This window comes from Grammomys surdaster, unplaced genomic scaffold, assembly GCF_004785775.1.
Source record: "Grammomys surdaster isolate TR1022 unplaced genomic scaffold, NIH_TR_1.0 192, whole genome shotgun sequence".
Lineage (NCBI taxonomy): Eukaryota > Metazoa > Chordata > Mammalia > Rodentia > Muridae > Grammomys > Grammomys surdaster.
Window position 1 is genome coordinate 218,824 of NW_021604637.1, and position 20,920 is coordinate 239,743.

A 20,920-nucleotide genomic window follows, 5' to 3' on the forward strand; every position below is an offset into this window, starting at 1 on the left:
CATTGCAAGCATGGATCATAACATCCAACTCTGTGAAGCTTTACCTTGTGAGAAGAGCTCGTGAGAGCCTCTTGAGAATTGTTTGTCTCAAGACTTATACTTCCCAAGTATGGGCGAACTTGTTGCCTCTCACACCAGATGTGTTAGTTTCATTTTTAACCATTAAGAGAGGAGGACCCAATGTTTCTAGGTGTGTGTTCTAGTTTCATTTCTGTTGCTATGACCAAAAGTAATTTTGCAGAGGAAAAGATGTATTTGATTTACACTGCCAGGTCCATCATCGAGAGAAGTCAGGGCAGGATTTCAAAGGGAGACTTGAAAGCCAAACCTATAGAGTGAGTCTACCAGCTGGCCCATTCACAAGCTCATGCTTAGTTAACTTTCTAATACAACCCAGGACTGTCTGCCGAGGGAATGGTATTGCCCACAGTGGGCTAGACCCTTCTACATCAACTAAAAAGAAAACAATGCCCTCATGGACTTGCACACAGGCCAGTCTGATCTGGGAAGTCCTCAGATGAGACTCCCTTCTCAGATGGCTCTGGACTGGGTCAAATCGACAGTTAACACTAACTAGGATGGAGAGTTTTTCCAGATTGCCAATTTCAGCCTCTGGAATTCTGCCTCCCAAGTTTGAGGTCAACTGTGCCCTCTGGTGGACAGGAATGGATTCTCAGAATCAGAGCAAATGGTTCTCCTGTGTGTGTGTGGGGGGGTGGGGGGGGTAGGGGATAGGGTGCTGGGGGCTTCTTAGGGAGGCTGTATTGATACTGTATTAGAGGATGATTTTTTTTCTTCTTTTCACCAGGGTGGTAAAATAGATTCCTAAGCCTGTTGTTTTGTGAGTGTTGAGGGTACTAGGAAGGAAGACAAATGTGTGTTTGTGGCACCATGAGGATCTTCACTGAGAAATGGACCAGGGATGTCCATGTTGAACCCTGGAATGATGGAAGGAAACTGCTGCGTGGCAAATGGAGGCATCAGAGCAGGCTGGGAACATAGAGGGTCACAGTCACTGCAGAAAGATGCCTCATGGACCCAGAGGTGATAGCTGTCCCAGTTTCTCTCCTCTCCTGTCTCCTAGCTCCCGTGCCTACTTCTCTTTTACTGGACTTGAGTGAGAGCAACAGTATACAAGCATGGGACACAGGAGGGAGGGGGCAGGTTCCCAAAGTCCAGTGCTTGGGCTCTGATTCTTCTCCCAGGCCCAACTCCCATGGTACCCCAGCCCTTCTAACCTCCCGATATTCTCTGACTCCCTCAGCTGAGTGCCGTCCTACAGCAGCCATCAGACTGGGTGTACCCACCTTACTGTTTTCAGAACTCCACCACCAAATCTCCAGGGTCTCAAAGAAAACCAGCAACACGGAGAGGTGGGCAAAGGAGACCCTTCCTACAACCCTCTCTCTTAGGAAAGGGTGCAGCATGTGACATAACTCCTAAACCAGAGGGAATGGGATAGCTTAGGTCTGCAGAACATTGTAAACAATTAGGAGCTGCTAAGGCCTTTAGTCAGGCATCTGCAAGATTAGCCTGTCAACAGCCTGAGTGAACTTAACCTTGAATTTTCCCAATCTTATCTTCAGATGAAAATGGAAACAGTTGGCCAGTAAACGGTAATGCGGGAGCCGAGGACCCAGGGGAGCTGAGAAGCACAGGCAGCTGGACACCACACTCCCCTCCTTAATGTCATTTTTATTTCTCTTTTGGAGTTAGGTCGGTCAGGGAAGGGGATCCCGTAAATTCCTGTGAAAGCTATCAAGATGCTGGGAAGATGAAGGCAAAGCTGGCGTAGATCGGGATGCCCACAGTTTGGATTTTCAAGGCCTAAAAATAAGAAAGGAGGTGAGATGAGACTTTCAGATTAACACGGCTGTGCCAGAGGGTCGTATGAGCTGGTGGTTCCCAGACCAGCCTGCAGCAGAGTAGCCCAGGGAGAGGATAAACAAACATTTCAGACATAGTTTAGATAAAGTGCTTAAATCTTTGGGAGTTGTCGAAAGGTTACACCTGTATTGTCACCTGATCTAGGGGAAGCATTTCCAACCCTCAAGGCTTGCTTCCTACCATCAATCTAGCCTCTCCCAGCCTTCGACAGAGAGAATGGCTGTGCTGATTCAAGCCCCCTCAGAAAGCCTTTATAAGCATTAAACCCAGGCCCGATCTATAGAGCATTTGATCTCACTACTTGTATGATCTGATCTCCAACGGGCATCCCAAAGCCCCAGGTCACTCTAATGTGTCCCTAGAGTCAGGACTGAGAATGACTCTGTGGTTTGTGGTACAGCATCATTCTCAATAGGATACCAGGGTGAGTCCCAACTTTAAAGCCACAGCCTAAAGAGCCCCCCCCCCCTTTTGGCTCTCTGGTTATTTGGGGACTGTAGCTGTGCCACAGCCTAAAGAGCTCTCCCCATTTTTTTGGTTCTCTGGCTATTTGGGGACTGTCAAAAGCCAGGCAGGTACAAAGTCTGCCTAGATGTTTGTTCCACTCTAGGGTTGATGGGCTCTGTCCTCCTGGGTAAGCCGGAAGGAGGTAGATAGCCTGGGAAGGATTTCAGAGGGACTGATGGGTTGATTCCTTACATCTATACACAAATACCTGTTGACGTTTACAGACTGGGTCTGCGGTGCGTCTGACTTGATTTGTTAGAGTCACTCACAACTAATGCTTTTCATCTTAGAAGGGTTTTCTTTGACATCATTTGGAAACGTTATAATCCTAACGAAACTGAGCACGATCCTCAGATGGATCACTGGCGATTTGAAGACTGCCCAAAAGGTAGTGAAGGGAAGAAGGAGCTAAAAGGAAACAGCGGAGAAAGAGAGAAGCCAGAGGCCGGGGGGGGGGGGGTGCTCACATGGCTTTTGCAGCCCGGCTTAATAAACCCAAACTTCTGCATGATCTGGTTTGTCCCGAACTCCTGCCACCTGCCGTCCACCAGTGTCTGGGCTCGGATCTCGTACTTCACCAGGCGCTCCGACCTCAGGCTGATAGTGCTGTGCTCACAGACTGGTGAGGGGCACTCCAAGTCTGTATGCCTTATTCTCTGCAAAGACAGTGACCCATCCCACGTAGCCCTGAGACTAGGGTGACGAGAACAAGCAAAGAGCTCCTGACACACAGCCTTTCTGTTTCAAGTCTATACAGATAGCATGATGTCATTCTACAAATGGCATAATTTCCCAAGAGCCACTGCTGGAACCCTGTGACATCTAAGACCTCTCCATATGCAAACCGTTTTCAACAGACTAGGGCGTGGCCATCAAATCAAGCTTCCTTTTGCTTTGCTGGAATAAAGCTTCAACAATGTATACATAAGGGCCTTCTGAGTGCTGGTGTTACATAATTCATCTCTTCCATTCAGTTAGGAAGATGCCTGAGGGTCTGGTGACCAAGAAAGGAGGACCCAGGAAGAGAAGGGACTTCTTCCTGTGGAAGAGAAGGTGGTGGCCAAACTGGGACTAGCATTCGGATTCCATCATTTACTCATTCATTCATGTATGTGTCCTCTTATTCATTCACTCAGCCATTTAAACTCTCCCTAGGTTTGCAAGTTGGGGAGCTAGAAGGAGTAAGGGGAGGGAAAACTGTCATTGTGATGTATTGTATGAGAGAAGAATCTATTTTTTAAAAAAAGTTCCCCTAGGTTCTAGGCATGGTGACTGGCAGTGAAACCAAAAAGCCAAGTAAGAGACAGTTTCTCGGGGAGCCTGGCCCTTAGAGAAGAGAGATCTCTAAGCAGATCCTAAGTGGGCTACAGCAGTCCTTCACCACAGCAGTCATCACTGTCACTACCTTTATTGCTAAAGATAAGCAGTGCTGGGCAGGGAGCACAGCTCAACAGTACAGCACATGCTTAGAATGCACAGAAATAAAATACGTACAAGGCTTTCTATGCTAAACCTGTGGCAAACCCTCTGCACAATTATTTAATAATCTGAGGTTGGTCCTGTTACTGTCTTTTGTTTTTTTTACCCCAAGACAGGGTTTCTGTGTGTAACAGAGCCCTGGCTGTCCTGGAACTCCCTCTGTAGACTAAGCTGGCTTTGAACTTAAGAGATCCACCTGCCTCTCCTTCTCCAGTGCTAGGATTGAAGGCCTGAGCCATCACTGGCCAGTTTCTGTTACTGACTTCATTTTTTTTTTTTTTTTTTTTGGTTTTTCGAGACAGGGTTTCTCTGTGTAGCCCTGACTGTCCTGGAACTCACTCTGTAGACCAGGCTAGCCTTGAACTCTCGAACTCAGAAATCCGCCTGCCTCTGCCTCCCAAGTGCTGGGATTAAAGACGTGTGCCACCACCGCCCGGCTACTGACTTCATCTTAATGGCAGGAGATTTGTGGGACTTGCTGAGCGCAGACAGCTCCTCAGAGAGTGTAACTGCAATTCTATGCCCTTCCATGGTCTTCTTCATCCTCTCCTGAGGGCTCAAAGATAAGGAGACCTCACTTTCTCACCTGATTCCTCAGATGTCACACACGCTGTCCTTCCGTGTCACTCTAGACAGACTCTTCTCCTCTGCTACTGGTAGGCACTATCTGTCACTTCCTCAAAGAATGACCATGGGCAAAGTATCAGCCACTGTGTGTAAACCGATGATGATATGACTCCCAGTTAACACAGACTGAACCCTGGCTTTGTCAAGAGGCCACGTGACATGAAAATGAAGTCCCTCAGATCAGAGTTGACAGCTTCATCTACCACCAGTACTAACCTCCCCGGCTGCTTGTGAAAAATCACATGGCACCACATGCGTGACTATGAACGATGTTTATGACACAGCCTGTATGAAGAACTAGTGATTCCTCAGTTCCTTCTAATTCCATATGAATCGGCCAGGGTCAGGGGTTGTTTCAGAGGTGAGCCTTCCCTGTTCTCCCACCTTCTTACCTGCATAGAAAAACTGTAAGAGGTAGTGTCGAGTTTGATTCCCTTTATCTCAAAGAAGTATCCATATATAGAAATCCTTTCTGAGTAAGTGGTATATTCCTACATTGGGAAGAAGAATAGACAATGTGAACGGGTAAATACCATCAGTATCCAATGGTGACAGGACGCAGCAGGTTAACTCTAGCGACAACCAGAGGGACTCACTCAAAACCTGTCACTGCTTAGAAATAGCTGCTAAATTCTTCCAGTGTCTCTAATCATTATTTTACACGATCCTTTGGAGGAGAAAGAATGAGTTAGGTACGGTCTTAAATCACCCATATGTCACAGTGTACTTTTATTTTCAATCGGATGGACATGCCATACTACTTTGATGGGTCACTGCAAACAGGTACTGACTCAGTCTCTCAGATGATAGGTGTAGGTCCCAAGTCCCTGAAACATGAGTTCTTTTAAGATCCCTTAATTACCTTAAAGAAGTCATATATTAACATTAAAAAAATTATGTCTATTACAAGCCCAATCCCAGACCCTGTCCCAGCTCAGCACTGAGACCTCACACTGGAGCTCCTTGGCCAGCCATGGTTTGCTCAAGATCCACTGAACCTGCTACCAGAATGAGACAGGTCTTGCAACTTTCTTTTTTTTTTTTTTTTTAAAAGATATATTTATTTATATTATGTATATGAGTACACTGTAGCTATCTTCAGCCACACCAGAAAAGGGCGTTTGATTCCATTACAGATGGCTGTGAGCCACCATGTGGTTGCTGGGATTTGAACTCAGGACCTCTGGAAGAGCAGTCAGTGCTCTTAACCACTGAGCCATCTCTCCAGCCCAGTCTTGCAACTTTCAACATGCACTTGGACTTGAGACTTGCTGAGCCTTTGGCAGCTGTGTGTGTGTGTGTGTGTGTGTCTGATTAGCCCATGGTTTCCCCAGATGGTTCCCTCTTTTAGAAGAAAACTTTCAACTCCCAGGAATTTTCTTCCGTCCAGGGAAAAGTGCTATTGTTGGTCACCCTATAGGGAAAACTTGGACCACACACATCAGATTGCTGACTGGCCTGTTCCAGCCTTCTGTCTTATGAACTTGATTTCCTAGGACTTTGCTGGCTCTACTACCAGAGGGCAGAGTGATCATAAGTGTTCCTCTCCCTCCCACCCCGAGCTCTTTCACTCAGCATAGAAGAGACTTTCCTTCCCCTTGGTTGGTCAAGTTCTTAGTACCTGCCTAAAGAGCAGCCCGAACCTCATGGCCTGTGTAGAAAGATCTTTCAGGTGGATCATGTTGCCCCCACTCTCCAGCTGTAAAGGAAATGCACACAGCTTACCTGATGTGTGTACAGGAGCACCCCTCATCACTTCCGACCACTCCTGGATCCCCAGGCCCCATGGTTTTGTCTTCAGACATTTACTGGAAACCTACTGTATCTAAGTACTATTTATACTCCCAGTGTTTTCAGAGTATGCAGAGAAGAGAGTGAAAAATGGCTAGGTATTGTGACGGAGATAATAAAATACATCCGTCAATAGCCTCTTCATGGGAATGGCCGTGGTCACAAACTCAATGAGCAGTACTCTTGCATGACATTCCAAGGAGAAGACTGGAAAGTGGGGTGTGGATCTCAGGAGCATGAGCTGCAGTTAGGGGTGAAAAGAAGGATCGGGCAGGGTCAGTGCGTGGGAAGATGGAGCTGGGAACTCTCTCAGTGTAAAGCTCTTTGGTTGCTTTTGGAGCGAAGTTCTGAATTATGTCCTAGGGAAGCAAGGGCCTTCCGTGGAGTCGTCCTCACATAAGCAGGGAGCAGGGTGCTTGGAGGATTGGTTCCAGCATCACAATGAGTACTTGTGAAGCCGGCTGAATTTTAACTCATGACTCATGCGTGTTCAGAACTCCCAACACTGCCCTGCTTTATCTCTGAAAGTGTGCCATTGGAAATGTACAAGAAGCAGGGCAGCTCATAAGGACAATCCACAAAGCAGACACGTGGAAAATACTCACATTTGCCAGTCATAAAGGAAATGCATATTGAAAGACGAAGTGCCTTTGTTCCCTCCTCAATGAACAAAAGTGATTTGAAATTTGAATGCTCAATGCTGCCAAGTGTGTGAACAGTGGGATGAGGTTATTTCTTGCTGGGGGCAGAGTCATTTGGACCCAGCATTTATTAGTACGTACTAGGAACAAAACAGTACATACGTAATAATGCATTTCTGTTGTGGAGAATCTCCTATAAGCAAAGAGTTAAAGGACAGAGAATAAACTATCCTATGAAAACGTGATCTCTATTGAAGGGCAGCAGAGACAGAGAAGTGTTGACTGTGGCTGTTGTCTTTGAGCAATGGCCTTAGGGGATTTCTTTTCTATGCAGTTTCAATAATAAGCACATTTATATTTGTGTCTAGTAGGGCCTGGAGGAAGGTATGACCAGAGAAATTTAGACTAGCTAAATTTCCAGCTCAGAGGCCAAGTGGGATCTCACCCCCTCCCTCCCCTGAAGAAGCTCCAGATATGCCCTGAACTCAGAGGCCCAGAGATTTCAAATGAGGAACATATCTCCAGAAAAAGCAAAGCGGGGGGACACAACACATTTTGCTAATTGCTCCCTTGAGAAGCCGACTCACTGCGTGATAATGGTTGGCTGTAACCCGGACCAGCCAGGACTCAGGGAAGAAATTGATGTGCTTTAACTCCTCCAGATCCTTGCCTTAGAGAAACACAAGGGGAAGTGGTTATTGGCATATTCATAACAGAGCCTCAGATGTCTGACTTACAGGAAGAAAAAGGGAGACATCGGGCAAACAGCAAGGGCTAGTTTCCTCTGAACGTTCATAAAACGAGAAGACGACACCTAAGAATCATTATGGTTGTATACAGAAGCGTATTTTTTTTCCAAATTTATTCCTAAAGGAAAAACGACTTATAGGACCAAGGAGATAGCCCAGTGAGCAGTGTATCTGCTATGCAAGTGTGGGGATTGGATATCTAAGGGACACCTGTAGTCCCAGGGTTGAGGAGGCAGAGACAGGCAATCCCTGGAGCAAGATGGCTAGCTAGACCAGCCCATCTGGTGAGCTCCAAGTTCAGTGAGAGGCTCTGCCTCAATATAGAGGGTGGAGAATGACGAGGAGGACACTTGATGTCAAATTCTACATGAATACACAAATGTACATGCTTGCACGCTTACACATATGTAAACGTGGATATATACACATGTGTACACACTATAACACACACATACACACAAACTTATGCAAAGATACTTCAAAAGGAATAAGTGAGTCACTCCAAACTGAAGGGAAATTTCAATCTGACAAGAAATCCCTCATGCTATAACCTGTTTATTAAAGTTTAAGTCAGCCGGACGTTGTGGTGGTTCATGCCTTTAAGTTCGGCACTTGGGAGGCAGAGGCAGGAGGATTTTATGAGTCTGAGGTCAACCTGCTTATACTCCATTGAGCTACAGGGCAGCCAAGACTATATAGTGAGACCTCTCGTTAAAACAAGCGAAAAACCAACCAACCAACCAACCAAAAAAAAACCCCCAAATACAGCACTTAGGTTATATTATTTTAAAAGAAATATGTTCTCAGCATCCCTGCAAGAACACCTTGTGCTACATGGTTGTCAGGAAACTACATTAAAGCAGAAGGTTGACATCCACGGCCGGGCAGGGCCTCTCCCTTCGCACAGTCCACTGGGCACTGCCAAGGCGTGTGTATCCTCTTGATATTATTATTACCAACCTATGTTATTGAACAAACGAAAGGGAGCCTCTACTTAGGCCGTGCACTGGTCCTATTGGAACCTGCTTCTGGCAGGGCTGGAGAGATGGCTCGGTGGCTAAGTGCTCCTAGTGCTCTCGTAGGAACTGCTGAGTTCAATCCCAATGCCTCCATCAGGCAGCTAGCTCCAGGGAACCTGATGGCCTCTTCTGGCTTCCACAGGCAGCTTTATTCCACGCCCCCCCCCATACAATTAAATATAATAATTAAAAAAAAATCTGTTTCTGACCAGGCATGGTGGCACCCAGCTACAATCCCAGCACTTGTGAGGTGGAGACAAAAGAATCAGAAATTTGGGGCCAGCCATAGCAACTTCAAGGTCATTCTGGGTGACATGAAACTCTGTCTTAGAAAACAAAAAACAAGCCGGGCGGTGGTGGCGCACGCCTTTAGTCCCAGCACTTGGGAGTCAGAGGCAGGCGGATTTCTGAGTTCGAGGCCAGCCTGGTCTACAGAGTGAGTTCCAGACTGCCAGGGCTATACAGAGAAACCCTGTCTCGAAAAACCAAAAAAAAAAAAAAAAAAAAAAGAAAACAAGAAAGAAAACAAAAAACAAAACAAAACAAACAACAACAGCAGCAAACCAGCCAGTGAGATGACTCAGTGAAAAAGGGTGTTTGCTGCCAAGCCTGATGACCTGAGTTCAAATCTTCGGGACCCATAAAGTTAAAGGGAGTGGACACCTGTGAGTTGTCCATTGACCTGCTTCTGTTTTTATTCCCCTCCCCCAGACACTTTTACAGAGTCCCTAAGATATTCATAAATTACAAAACACACCATTTCCCACCTCCCCATCCAGTCCAAACATTTCAGTCTCCTGGCTGTAATCCTGCCTGCCAAGGGGTGGGGCTTTACATGATGTCATCAATGTCACTGGAGCATCTAGAAGCAGCTTGGCCAGAGCTCCCTGACTCCGTCAGTCGCTCCTAAGTTTTCAGGTATTACCACATCCACAGGACCTGGAAATATCTTTGAAATAGTTCTCAAAAACCCCTTCGGGTACATTTATCTCAGTGAGTGGCCTCCGGGGCTGCCCAGATCATGGGGATAATATTTTCCTCCTCTTTTCAAGTCAGTTGCCTTCCCTTCTCCCAGAGTATGAGGTCCAGGCAACAGAAGCCTAGTTTAGGAAACAGACCTGGAGCTTCGGGATTCATTGAATATTGCCTTTCAAACATATTCAAATGAAATAACCATGTCCCTGGTGTATGCAGCGAAAGAAACATGGAGTAAGTTTGTGGGAAACCAACCCAATGTTTGTCATAAAGGGGAACTGAAAACATAGCCCTCAAGCCTTTTGGACCACATCAGTTCAGCCAGTTATAAAACCAACAAATGACGGAAAACTCTTCGGGTCTCATTCTTTGCTTCCTATTCACCTCAGGAGGGGACAGGAAATAAAGTTGAGGCTGATATGCTTAGCCTGAGAGAGAGAAGCTTCCCACAGGGGTGGGAAGGAGACAGCCTGGCCCAGCTATGCATTGCAAAAGAGGCAGCAAACCTTGAGCAGAAATCACTAAAGATTTCTAAAGAACTGGGGTCTGGTTGATGAGTAAGTTGGATCTATGAGGCAGAATCTGGGAAACCCATACTTCCTTCTCCAAAGCAGAACACAACACACTTCAACTGCTGGGACAAAAGGTTCCAGCAGTTGAAATGCTTCAAGAGAGAGACAATTTCTCTCCCAAACTGTCAAACAAGGGACCCAGAAGCTAATCCCGTGCTGCATCAGGTGACTCAATCAGATGGCAAGAAAACAGCCTTGAGGTATGAGTGTACTATTATACCACTCAGGTGGTAGAGTGCTTGTCTATTATCCATAACTCTGTAGGATGGGAACCCCAGCACCCCATAAACGGAGTGAGGGAAACATCTACAATCCTAGTAATTGGGACATGGAAGCAGGAGGATCAGAAGAAGTTCAAAGTCATCCTTGGATATATATTGAATTTGAGTCTAGCCTAGGGTATATGATACCCTGTCCCAAGGGGGAAAAAAAAGGAAAGAGATTGTTAGCATTTTTGTCTAAGCTCTGCCCCTCAGTTACCTGGCAACAGCCAGGTGTGCCTGACTCACTATAAAAGGGGCTGCTTGCCTCCACTGCTCTCTCTTGCTCTTGCCTTCCTGCTCCTGCTCTGTCCTCTCTCCCTTTCTCCCCTCCTCATTCTCCTCCCGATCTCTCTCCATGTGCTCATGGCTGGTCTTTACTCCTCTATTCCTCTACTCTGTCTTTGTCTCTGTTTCTCTCTGTCTCTCTCTCTCTCTCTTTCTCTGTCTCTACTACCCTCTTAACTCCCCTCCCCATGCCCTGCATAAACTCTGTTCTATACTATACCATCATGTGGCTGGTCCCTCAGCGAGAAGGGATGCCTCAGCATGGGCTCGCAGAGGCACCCCCTTCCCCCATACCTAACTACACCTGTACCAAAACATATTTCTTCTCTCCTTATCTTTTTATAAACACAACAGAGATGAGAATGGAGAAAGGCCTGTAATCTCAGCACTCGGGAGGCTAAAATGAAAATCGTTACAAGTGTGAAGCCAGCCTTGGCCGTCAACTTGACATATCTGGGAAAAGGGACCCTTAACTGAAGACTTGCCTCTAGTAATTGACATGTGGGCATGTCTGTGGGGCGTTTTCTTGATTGCTAACTAATGTAAGAGGGCCCAGCCCACTGTGGGTGGTGCCATCCCTAAGCAGGTGGACTTGGGCCAAATAAGAGAGCTACCTGGGAATAAGCCAGTAAGCAGCTTTTTTTTTTTTTTTTTTTTTTTTTTTTTATGGTTCCTTTCTCTGCTTCTGCTTGAGTTCCTGTACTGGCTTCTCTCCCTAACAGACTGTTACCTGGATGTGTAAGCTAAATGTACCTTTCCTCCCAACTTGCTTTTGGTCATGATGTTCATTACAAGAATAGAAAGCAAACTATGTACCCAGTATGCTATTAATGGAACCTCTGATTATCTCCCATTTTTACTGAGACCAAAGTCATACATCTTAGGAGTGACAATCCCAAGAAGCATTCCTGTGGCAACATCTGCTGGGGCTTCTGGAGAATATCTGAGACAGCATTTGCTGGGGGTTCATTCCAAACAGCCTTCCCAGGCATGTAGTCACATGGGTGGTGACACTTACCACTGGTGATGCCGTGCAGGCGCAGGCAAAGGAAGAGCGGCATCCAGCTCTGTCCTGGATCCTGTTCCAGGAAGCAGCACCTCTTGGGAAAGCTTGGAAGATAAGAATAGAAAGCCTTCAGAAAACTCCTCTCTGGAATGAGTGAGCTACTGAAAGCCATGACCTAGAGACTGGTGGTCCTCCCCAGCAAGGCTAGAGGCAGGCGTGTAGAAGCAGGGCCAGCTTAAAATAATACAGAGATGAGTGGTTTCATTGCCCTCTATCTCTGAGCCGTGCACACGGTTGGTGCCTCGAGCATTTGTAGTAAATGACTGATAGCAACATATGCCATGCACAAAGGCACAAAGGACTTCAGCCTATATTTCACAAATCTATGGAACACACAAGTTAAGTTCTGTCCTCTCCATTTTACAGAAATCTGAGCCCTGGCCAGGACTTGAACCCTGGAACCTATACAGATCTCTCTCTCTCTCTCTCTCTCTCTCTCTCTCTCTCTCTCTCTCTCTCTCTCTTTCTCTCTCTCTCTTTTGGTTTTTCGAGACAGGGTTTCTCTGTGTAGCCCGGGCTGTCCTGGAACTCACTCTGTAGACCAGGCTGGCCTCAAACTCAGAACTCTGCCTGCCTCTGCCTCCCAAGTGCTGGGACTAAAGGCGTGCACCACCACCGCCTGGCCCAGATGTCTCACTTGCAGCAAGAAGCAAGCCTTTCAAAGCACTGCTGGTAGAATTAAGGAAGAACCAGAGAGCCAAGGATGGGTCCCTGGTTTGACCACTAGTTTTGTGATGGCCAGTGGCAATGTTAAATACTGATTTCCTGTGACACAGGCTAAAAGTCAGAGTAGGTAGAGAAGGTCAGATTCTCCAGGGAAAAATGCTCATGGAGAGACAAACGCCTACCACCCTGACATACTCTTTCATAAAACTGTCATTCTTTACATGGGGGACAACGAGGGATACTTTTCCAAGCCTCTTTGGAAATACATTCAGCTGCTTGAAGAGGTTCCGGAAAATCATCCAAGGACATGTTTAGAATATTCTGTTTTTCTTTTGCCTTATTTATTTATTTATTTATTTATTTATTTATTTATTTGGTAGTTTGGATGCACAGGTCATAGTACACAAATGGAGGTCAGAGAACTTGTGGACCTTGCTTCTCTCCCATCACGTGGGTTCTAGGGATCAAACTCACGTCATCAGGCTTGTGGCAAGTGCCTTTACTTTCTGAGCCATCTTGCTGGCCCAGAGTCTTTTGTCATGGACCAAGAACTCAAGTCATACTCTGCCCCAGCTGAACTGGATGTACTTTTGGCTCTGCGTCTCACCTCTGTTGGGGAGCTTGCCAAGCTACCCGAAACTGTTACTCTTCAGGAAACCCAGGCCCATCTAACTCCCCAGCTCCCCTGAATGTCAGTGCTTCCCACACATAAGCCTAGGGGTGCCACAGAGCTGTAGCGGGGACGTGGATTCAGTTCCATGAGTAGTTATTAGATTCTACTGTGCAGCAGTCTCTGGAAGTGACTTGAAGAGGCGGATATTGACAGAGGCCTATGCTATCATCACAGTGGGGTTGTTGATCCTGGGGTTCATACTCTGCCACCCATGGCTATGACAGTGCTCTAAGCCCACAAGTGTCTTAGTGGGACAGGTGACACTGACTTTTGCTCTTTTTACATTCTGATATGGATGGCACCTAGAGTACCAGGTAAGGAGGTGTCAGGGCTGGTGACAAGTGTCAAGAAGGGCTAAGCTGCAGTAGTCCTCCCCAGCTCCACTGAGTGCTCTGGGAAATAAGCTAGCACTCATGACCAGGGCTTTCTTAGCCCAGGCTAGCCCAGATCAATGAGCTTAGGTTGCCCCAGAGCCCTGAGCCCCAGATGGAGCTGCAGGTTAAATACAGTCAGGTGGAACCAGAACAGGGAAAAGGCCAGGCCTAGAGGAAAGAGGTTTGACTTCCTCCAATGCAGAAGCCATGAGGTTCCCATTTTGCTGCTCTGTTTGGAAGCTGCTCGAAGAGACCCAGGACCTGATCCTCCCTTTGGGAATCACTTGGACCAGAAGGACTGTCAGCCAAACCGCCTCTGGATAGCCCTCCTGTCTCAGAGAACTGGAGAAGTGCTTTAAGACAAGCATTTGAATTTCATAAGGAAAGTGGTGATAATACACACTGTTATGGCTAGTCTGAAAGGTCACAGTCGGCTCATCAACCAACCAATATGGGGTCTGGAGTCGGTCACACCAGGGTCCAGTCCTGGCCTGGTCACCCATCAGTTGTGTGACTGAGCCCGTCTGAGCTTAATTCTCCTCTGTAGAGACAAACGTGTCTCCTTGGGTGGATGAGAGAGACTGAGGGGACACTGCTTGGGAAGTACCTGGCACAGTTGGAACCCAGCAAAGTCCTCTGTGCCTTATAAATCCTCCCATCCCAAAGGGATCTGGGCTCAGGCATGTTGGGAACATGGAGTTGCTCCTGGTGGCATTTGTCATCTATGCTGTCCACCAATCCACCCAACATGGACCACCCAGGCTTGGCCTCTGATTTTCTAAAATAAACTCTCAAGGGGCCTGAGGGGTTGACCCACAGGAACCAATCCGTTTCTCATCTCCTATGACCCAGTGACATCCTCTGTCATTTCACAGGTCTAGCCCAGGACCTTTCTGTCTGTCTTGATAGTGAGGGCAGACATCCATCAGATGTCATACAATGGGACCTCCTGCCTGGCTGTGCTGGTGGATTCCAGATCTCCGCTGCCTGTCTATCTTCCCAGGCGCTGTGCTCACTGATGGTCGAGCCCTTCTCAGGGGCAAATTGTCTAAGGTTTTTCAACCCTCAGGGACTGACCCCTTAAGGGAAGACAGTCCCGGGAAACTGAAACACAAACTGGTTGCTTCCAGGTCCTGCTTTCAAGGTATGCTTCCTCCCCCCCCCCCTCCTCTCCCCGCCCCCACCTCTGATCCTGCCTCCTAGACCTCCTGACTTGCTCCTTGGGGTAAATCCCCTTCTGAGGTCTCAGACTGTAATCTTAAAGCTCACAGCAGCCACAGTTTTCTCACTTCTCCTTCTCATTATCTGCTGGAGTCAGTTTCCCTTCCTGATGAGTAAGTCTGAGACTCAGAGCTCTGTGGTCCCTGCGTTTCAAATCTGAGCCGTGAGGTACAGATCTGAGCTTATGACATGTGCTATACCGGAGGGATCTGAAGATGTTATACCTGGTTGGATTAGTTACATTTTGTTTGTTTGTTGCCATGACAAAACACCTGACAGAAGCATCTGAAAGGAGAGAAAGGTGGTTGTTATTTTGAAAAAGTCTTTTTTTCTTCTTCTTCTTCTCATAGCTTCAGAGGGATTTCATAGAAATCCTCATAGAAGAGAAGGCATGGCAGAGGAACCACTCTCTGAGGGCAGGAATCTGCCCCCATATCTTGGCAGACAAGAAAGCCAGGAACACAGGATGGAACCATGGTCAGGCATGACTTTTGAAGGCTGGGTACTTCTACCAAGCCAGGACCCAGCTCTTAAAGGCTCTATAGGCTTCAGACAAGCACCATAGAAAACAAACCTGGCTATTTCAAGCTTCTGGGCTAATATCCAATAATCAGTGAGTGAATACCATGTGTGTTCTTTTGTGATTGGGTTACCTCACTCAGGATATTTTCTAGTTCCATCCATTTACCTCGGAATTTCTCGAATTCATTGTTTTTAATAGCTGAGTAATACTTCATTGTGTAAATGTACCACATTTTCTGTATCCATTCCTCCGTTTGGGGGGGGGGTAAAAATAATAAAGAGAGCTAGCATTAAGAGACAAGACAAAAAAAGGAAGAAAGAAAGAAAGAAAGAAAGAAAGAAAGAAAGAAAGAAAGAAAGAAAAAGAAAACAAACCTGGAGCCACAGGCCTGTAACCCAGGCTTCTTAAGATTGAGGCAGGAGGATAGCAAACCATACATGGACTATAGAGTGAGTTCAAGGTCAGTCTGGAGAACTTAGTGAAACTGATTAAAAACTAATAAAAGGACCGGGTTACCTACCGTACAGTGTCCTAGTGCATGCCAAGCATCTGTGTGACTCTAGGCTCAGTACTCACATGTTCCCTTATTCACACATGTATGTGCACACATGCACACATACACAGATCACAAACTGGGGACCAAGTATTTAAAACATGAACCTGTGTGTATGGGGGTATTTCATCAAACCACAGCACCACAGACACCATGATCCAGGCCAGACACCGAGGGTGAATAACCAGCTTTCTACTCCTTCAGGAACTAGATCAGCCAAGTCTATAGAGAACTGAGGCGAGGAAGGACATGGCTTAGGCTAGCGGATCTCGAGTTTCAGTTTGTGAAGGCATGAGAGTTCTAAAGATGGATGCATGGTCACGTGACGTGATGGTTCATAACGCCACTGAAGTGTGGACTGAAAAGTAGTGAAAATGGCAAGTTGTATCTAGTGTACATTTGACCAAAATTAAAAAAAGAAACGATTTAAGGTTTAAAAAGTATCTTGCTTCTTTGAGAAGTGTTTGAAACCATACATTAAATGCTAAGGTGTAGTTTTGGAAAAAAAAAATACATGTGGGGTCAATAGCTCACCATGAGGAGAAAATATGGCTTTTTGATCAAAATTCTGTGTGGAAGACATAGACATCTTATGGGATCAAAGAGGTGAGAAATGGCCTCTTGTTCCTACCCCAGCATGGGATAAACAGCACAGGCCCACAGGGTCCAACCGTGCTGCTGCTGCTGTCAGTTCCTCCTGCCAAGGGCTTCATGGGTCACTCTTCTCACATCTGAGCATGGGTGTGTCACCTCTATACACTACGGTTAGGTTTCTGGTCCAAAGCCTTCGTGGAGTAAATGGCAGATGTAATATGATGTAATGTCATGTCAGTAAATGAGATATACATCAAGGACTTCTACCAACCTGCCCCTCACCTATGGTTTCTCTACTCTTCCCCATCTAAGCCCTGGGAAGAATGGGATTTGTGTCTATTCTGCTTGCCTCTTGTTCCCACAAGGCCTTGTGCAGGCCCTGGTGCTTTGTCTTACACTGTGTCGGGTGGATTGACCAACATGACCTGGTTTCTGCCAATCTTTCATCTCTCCATCCACCCACGATGTGTTTAGTGGGGATGCCAGGGATACAGGGCCTATTACACGGTGGGTCTGTGTGAAGACCCCTGCGTCTACATGCTCCATCTGCTGCTACCAGGTTCTTCTGTCAAGCCAAGCCCTATCAGCCACACTGCAAGACCCAGTCTGGTAGCTTTCTAACAGTGAAGACAGCTCTTGGCAAATGTCCAAAAGGAGAACCGGCAAGATTCAGTCACTCAAATCCTGTCTAATGATAGCTACAGCTGTCCTTTCAAAGAACCTTCTATGTCCAGGCTCCTCATGGGCCTTCTTCCATTTCTCTAGGACATTGTAAGGCGTCTTGCTGCTTCTCCATATTCTGAAAGCCAAGAAGGTACTTGGAGGAGTAGAAAGCTGGAAAAGACTCAGACCCACAATACTGGAGGGAACTGAGAAGAAGGAAGAGTCAGGCTCTGGAGAGCTATGTGGAAGGGAAACTAAGGCAGAAGCTTCAGTCAAAGCAAGAGGAGATATGGGCCAGGCAGGGAGCATGGGAGTTGGGTGCTGGAAAACCTTTGTCCCAGAATACGCCACTCCACCCCCAGCAGAGGGTCTTGAGGGACGGTTCTAAGACAGAACATCTTCATGTTTCATGCTGGGTCTATACATAGGTGTATTCATATGTGAAAATTCTCTTAAGATCTCTGCTCTCTCTCTCTCTCTCTCTCTCTCTCTATATATATATATATATATATGTATATGTATATATATATATTTTTTTCTACAGTTTACTTTCTAAAAACACTTTAGGGCTGGAGAGATGATTCAGTAGTTAAGTGGTTAAGGGCCCTGGGTCTTCTTCCTTAGGACATGGGTTTGATTCTCAGCACCACACAATAGCTCACAATGTCCTTTTAAAACTCCAGTCCTAGGGGATCTCATGCCCTCTTCTGTAGGCACTGCATAGACATGCAGTGTACTATACATACATACATATACACGTATGTATACATATGTATAGTACACTTACATACAAGCATACAAAACACACATACATAGGTGGATAGGTAGACAGACAGACAGACAGACTAGATAAATGTTTTCTTGTTTTGTTTTTAGGGACAGGGTTTCTCTGTGTAGCCCTAGCTGTTCTGGAACTCACTATGTAGGCCTTGAAGTCACAGAGATCCATCTGCCTCTGCCACTTGAGTGCTGGGATTAAAGGCATGTGTTACTAACACCCAATAAATAATATTTCAAGAGGACTTTGAAGTTTTCTGCTTTGGTCCTTCCTGAGTTAATGGGTCCTTCTCAGTTAACCAGCTGTTTGGTTAGTTTTTGTCAATTTAATATAAACTATATGCAGCCAGAAGCATTGCCTCTGTAGACTGGCTGGTGGGTACACCTCTGGGGTGTTTTCTTGTTTAACAGTTGATATGGGAATACCCAGGACACTGTGGGCAGTGGCACCTCTGGGTACGTGGCCCCAGGGCATATAAGAAAGCAGACTGGGCAAGCTAGGAAGCAGCACTCCTCCATGGTCTCTGAGTGTTCTCTTCTATGATGGGCTATAATCTGTAAGCTAAAATCAGCCTTTCCCTCTCCAAGGTCTCTTGGTCAGTGTTGCTTGTTTGTTTTGTTTTTTGTTTTAAATCACAGCACCAGAGAAGCAATTCTCAGCTTGTAGCTGCTTTCCCAAACTCTTCAGTAAGTGGAGCAGAATGGGAACTTTTCCCCAATGGAGGAAAGGCCCAGCTTTGTTTACATAGTCTTTCCTATGAGGAGGCATCACGATTGATTCTGGACAGCCTGTTTACTTCTCTAAAATAATTACTAGGAAGAAACCACTGTAAGGTGCAGAGGTGTGTATGCCTTTCTGTCCTGCGTGCTCACGTGCATGTGTATGTGTAAGCATGTGCTTATACATGTGTGTATTGCCGTGTATGTATGAGTGTGTGTGAGTATGTGTGTGTGTATGTGTGCGTGTGTGTGTTCACATGTGTGCTGATGTGGGAGCACAGGCTCCCTTTTGCACTGGTGTAATTAGTAATAAAAACACAATTGATGATGTTTCAAAAACACCTGGCTGAATGAGGAAACCTCCCATTGGTGTACTGGGCACGTGGTACACTTCGGAAGAATTTGGTGCGTGAATGAAACATTTTGCAAAAGTCCGTGAGAGAAGAAAAATGGAGCTCAGACATACATACCTACGTTTGCTTCTGGCCTCTCTTAGGACGGGGCCGGGACGGTGAAGAGGGAGCTAGGTGACGGCTGCGAATGGTTATTAATCTTAGGCTCCTTTAGGATGCCCTGCCTGCCAGACCCCACAGCTGTAGCTCTGCCTCCTCCGTGGAAGGCTGCAAACCCTTGCTCTCTCGGATTTATGCAGCCTGTCTCACTATTGCCACATTCTCATGATCTCACCTTGGAGATCCCCATGTGTGGTCCTCAGTGTCTACTCCATCTCTTCTCAACAAGATGGCTTAAGATTACTATCATTTAAGTGATTTCATCAGTATGTACACTGCCCCAGAAGAGGATGCTATTGTCACTGCTTATGCTGGACCAGTGAGATGAAAGAAGGCCCATGGGCCAGCCAGCTCCACAAAGCCCAGCTGTGGTGGAGGGCTCCACACATCAACTCCCTGTTGACACACTTTCCTCACTCGCCAATCACAGCTATGATGAGTCACGTGATAGCTCCCTGCCTATCTCCCTGTGCTAAGGCAGGAGCTGACCTGCAGCTAAGCAGCAATTTTTCCTGGTGGGCATGACTCATTGGAAAGTGTCTCTGGGATATTAAAAGAGGGAGGGCGTGGAGCTAAAACATTTGGGTTCAAAGCAAATTATATAGAAACGAAGCACAGTGCACATAATCCTGCCGCCAAATAAAGCTTTCCCCAAATAACAAGACAAGAAAAAAACAGGCTTTGTAGTTAACACCAAGCACAGATGTTTCAGGAGTGGATGAAATGTCTCAAACCAATACAAATGAAACTTGGCTCAAACAAGTCAATTTGCTCATTAATACATGAAGACATACTTATCTGCTAAGTTCTTATGTTCAGAGAACATGCCTCCTCATGCTAAGAGACCCCAGTTCCTGTTCCTATAGAAACATGGACCAGAGTTGAAAGCAAGGTTGCCCAGGGCTTCCTTGCTAGGACAGAGTCTCAACAGCTACTTGGGATAGTCTGGCTACAGGGTCACCAACTCGCCCACCCTCTTGGATGATATGGAGGTGATTTTTACATTTAATATAAAATGTTATGGTTTGCTCTAACCTAAGTGCAAGTGTTAGACTTGGTCATTAGGGATGGAGAAACCTTCAGTTTTGGTCTCAGTGGGAGGAAATAAGGCCTCTAGTGTGTGTTATAGGAAGGGGCATTAGGACCCTAACCCTTTCTCTCTTTTTGTTTCCTGGTCGCCATGAAGTGAGCACTTTGCACCCACCTTGATGTTCTGTGTCTACCCAGGCCCAATGGTAATGGGACCAGTCAACCACACATTGAAACCAATACAACTAAGCCAGACTTGACCTTCAGTGGGTAAAATGCTCTCCATGCAAGCACGAGGGCCTGAGTTTGGATCCTTGGAACACACGAGAAGCCAGGCACAGCAGTAGCATGTGTGTCTGTGACCCAGGGCTCCTGAGGTAAGATACAAGGCAGAGACAGGAGAATCTCCAGAAACTTGAAGGCCAGCTAACACATTGCATCTAGCAGCAGGCAAGAGACTCGCTCTGCCTCAAACAAGACAGAAAGTACAGACCAACACCCAAGGCTGGCCTGCTCATGTGTGCTGTGGCACATATATCCCTGCACTCACACATAAATCTGTGCACGCACACAGACCTCCACACACACCACACCATGCACATACACATATACATCATACACACTATACACCTCCACACACATACAGAGAGAGAGAGAGAGAGAGAGAGAGAGAGAGAGAGAGAGAGAGGAGAGAGAGAGAGAGAGATTAACAATATTCTGCAGATAATCAGGGTAGTGAATACGAAGCATTCTC

At 46.4% G+C, this 20,920-nt stretch overlaps 1 protein-coding gene across 2 annotated transcripts in view; it reads right to left on the reverse strand.

Moving 5' to 3' along the window:
• Nucleotides 1–1,716: 1,716 nt before the first annotated feature.
• The window catches only part of Btbd16 (BTB domain containing 16), a 49,771-nt gene continuing 30,567 nt past the window's right edge, over nt 1,717–20,920 (reverse strand). For both annotated transcript variants that reach the window (XM_028769466.1, XM_028769464.1), the window contains exons 10-15: nt 11,814–11,905; nt 7,520–7,602; nt 6,122–6,199; nt 4,893–4,991; nt 2,862–3,050; nt 1,717–1,827 (exon numbers count right to left, since the gene is read on the reverse strand). In XM_028769466.1, coding sequence (XP_028625299.1) covers nt 1,759–1,827; nt 2,862–3,050; nt 4,893–4,991; nt 6,122–6,199; nt 7,520–7,602; nt 11,814–11,905 — 610 coding nt within the window. In that variant the 3' untranslated portion in view covers nt 1,717–1,758. The remainder of the gene's footprint in view (nt 1,828–2,861; nt 3,051–4,892; nt 4,992–6,121; nt 6,200–7,519; nt 7,603–11,813; nt 11,906–20,920) is intronic.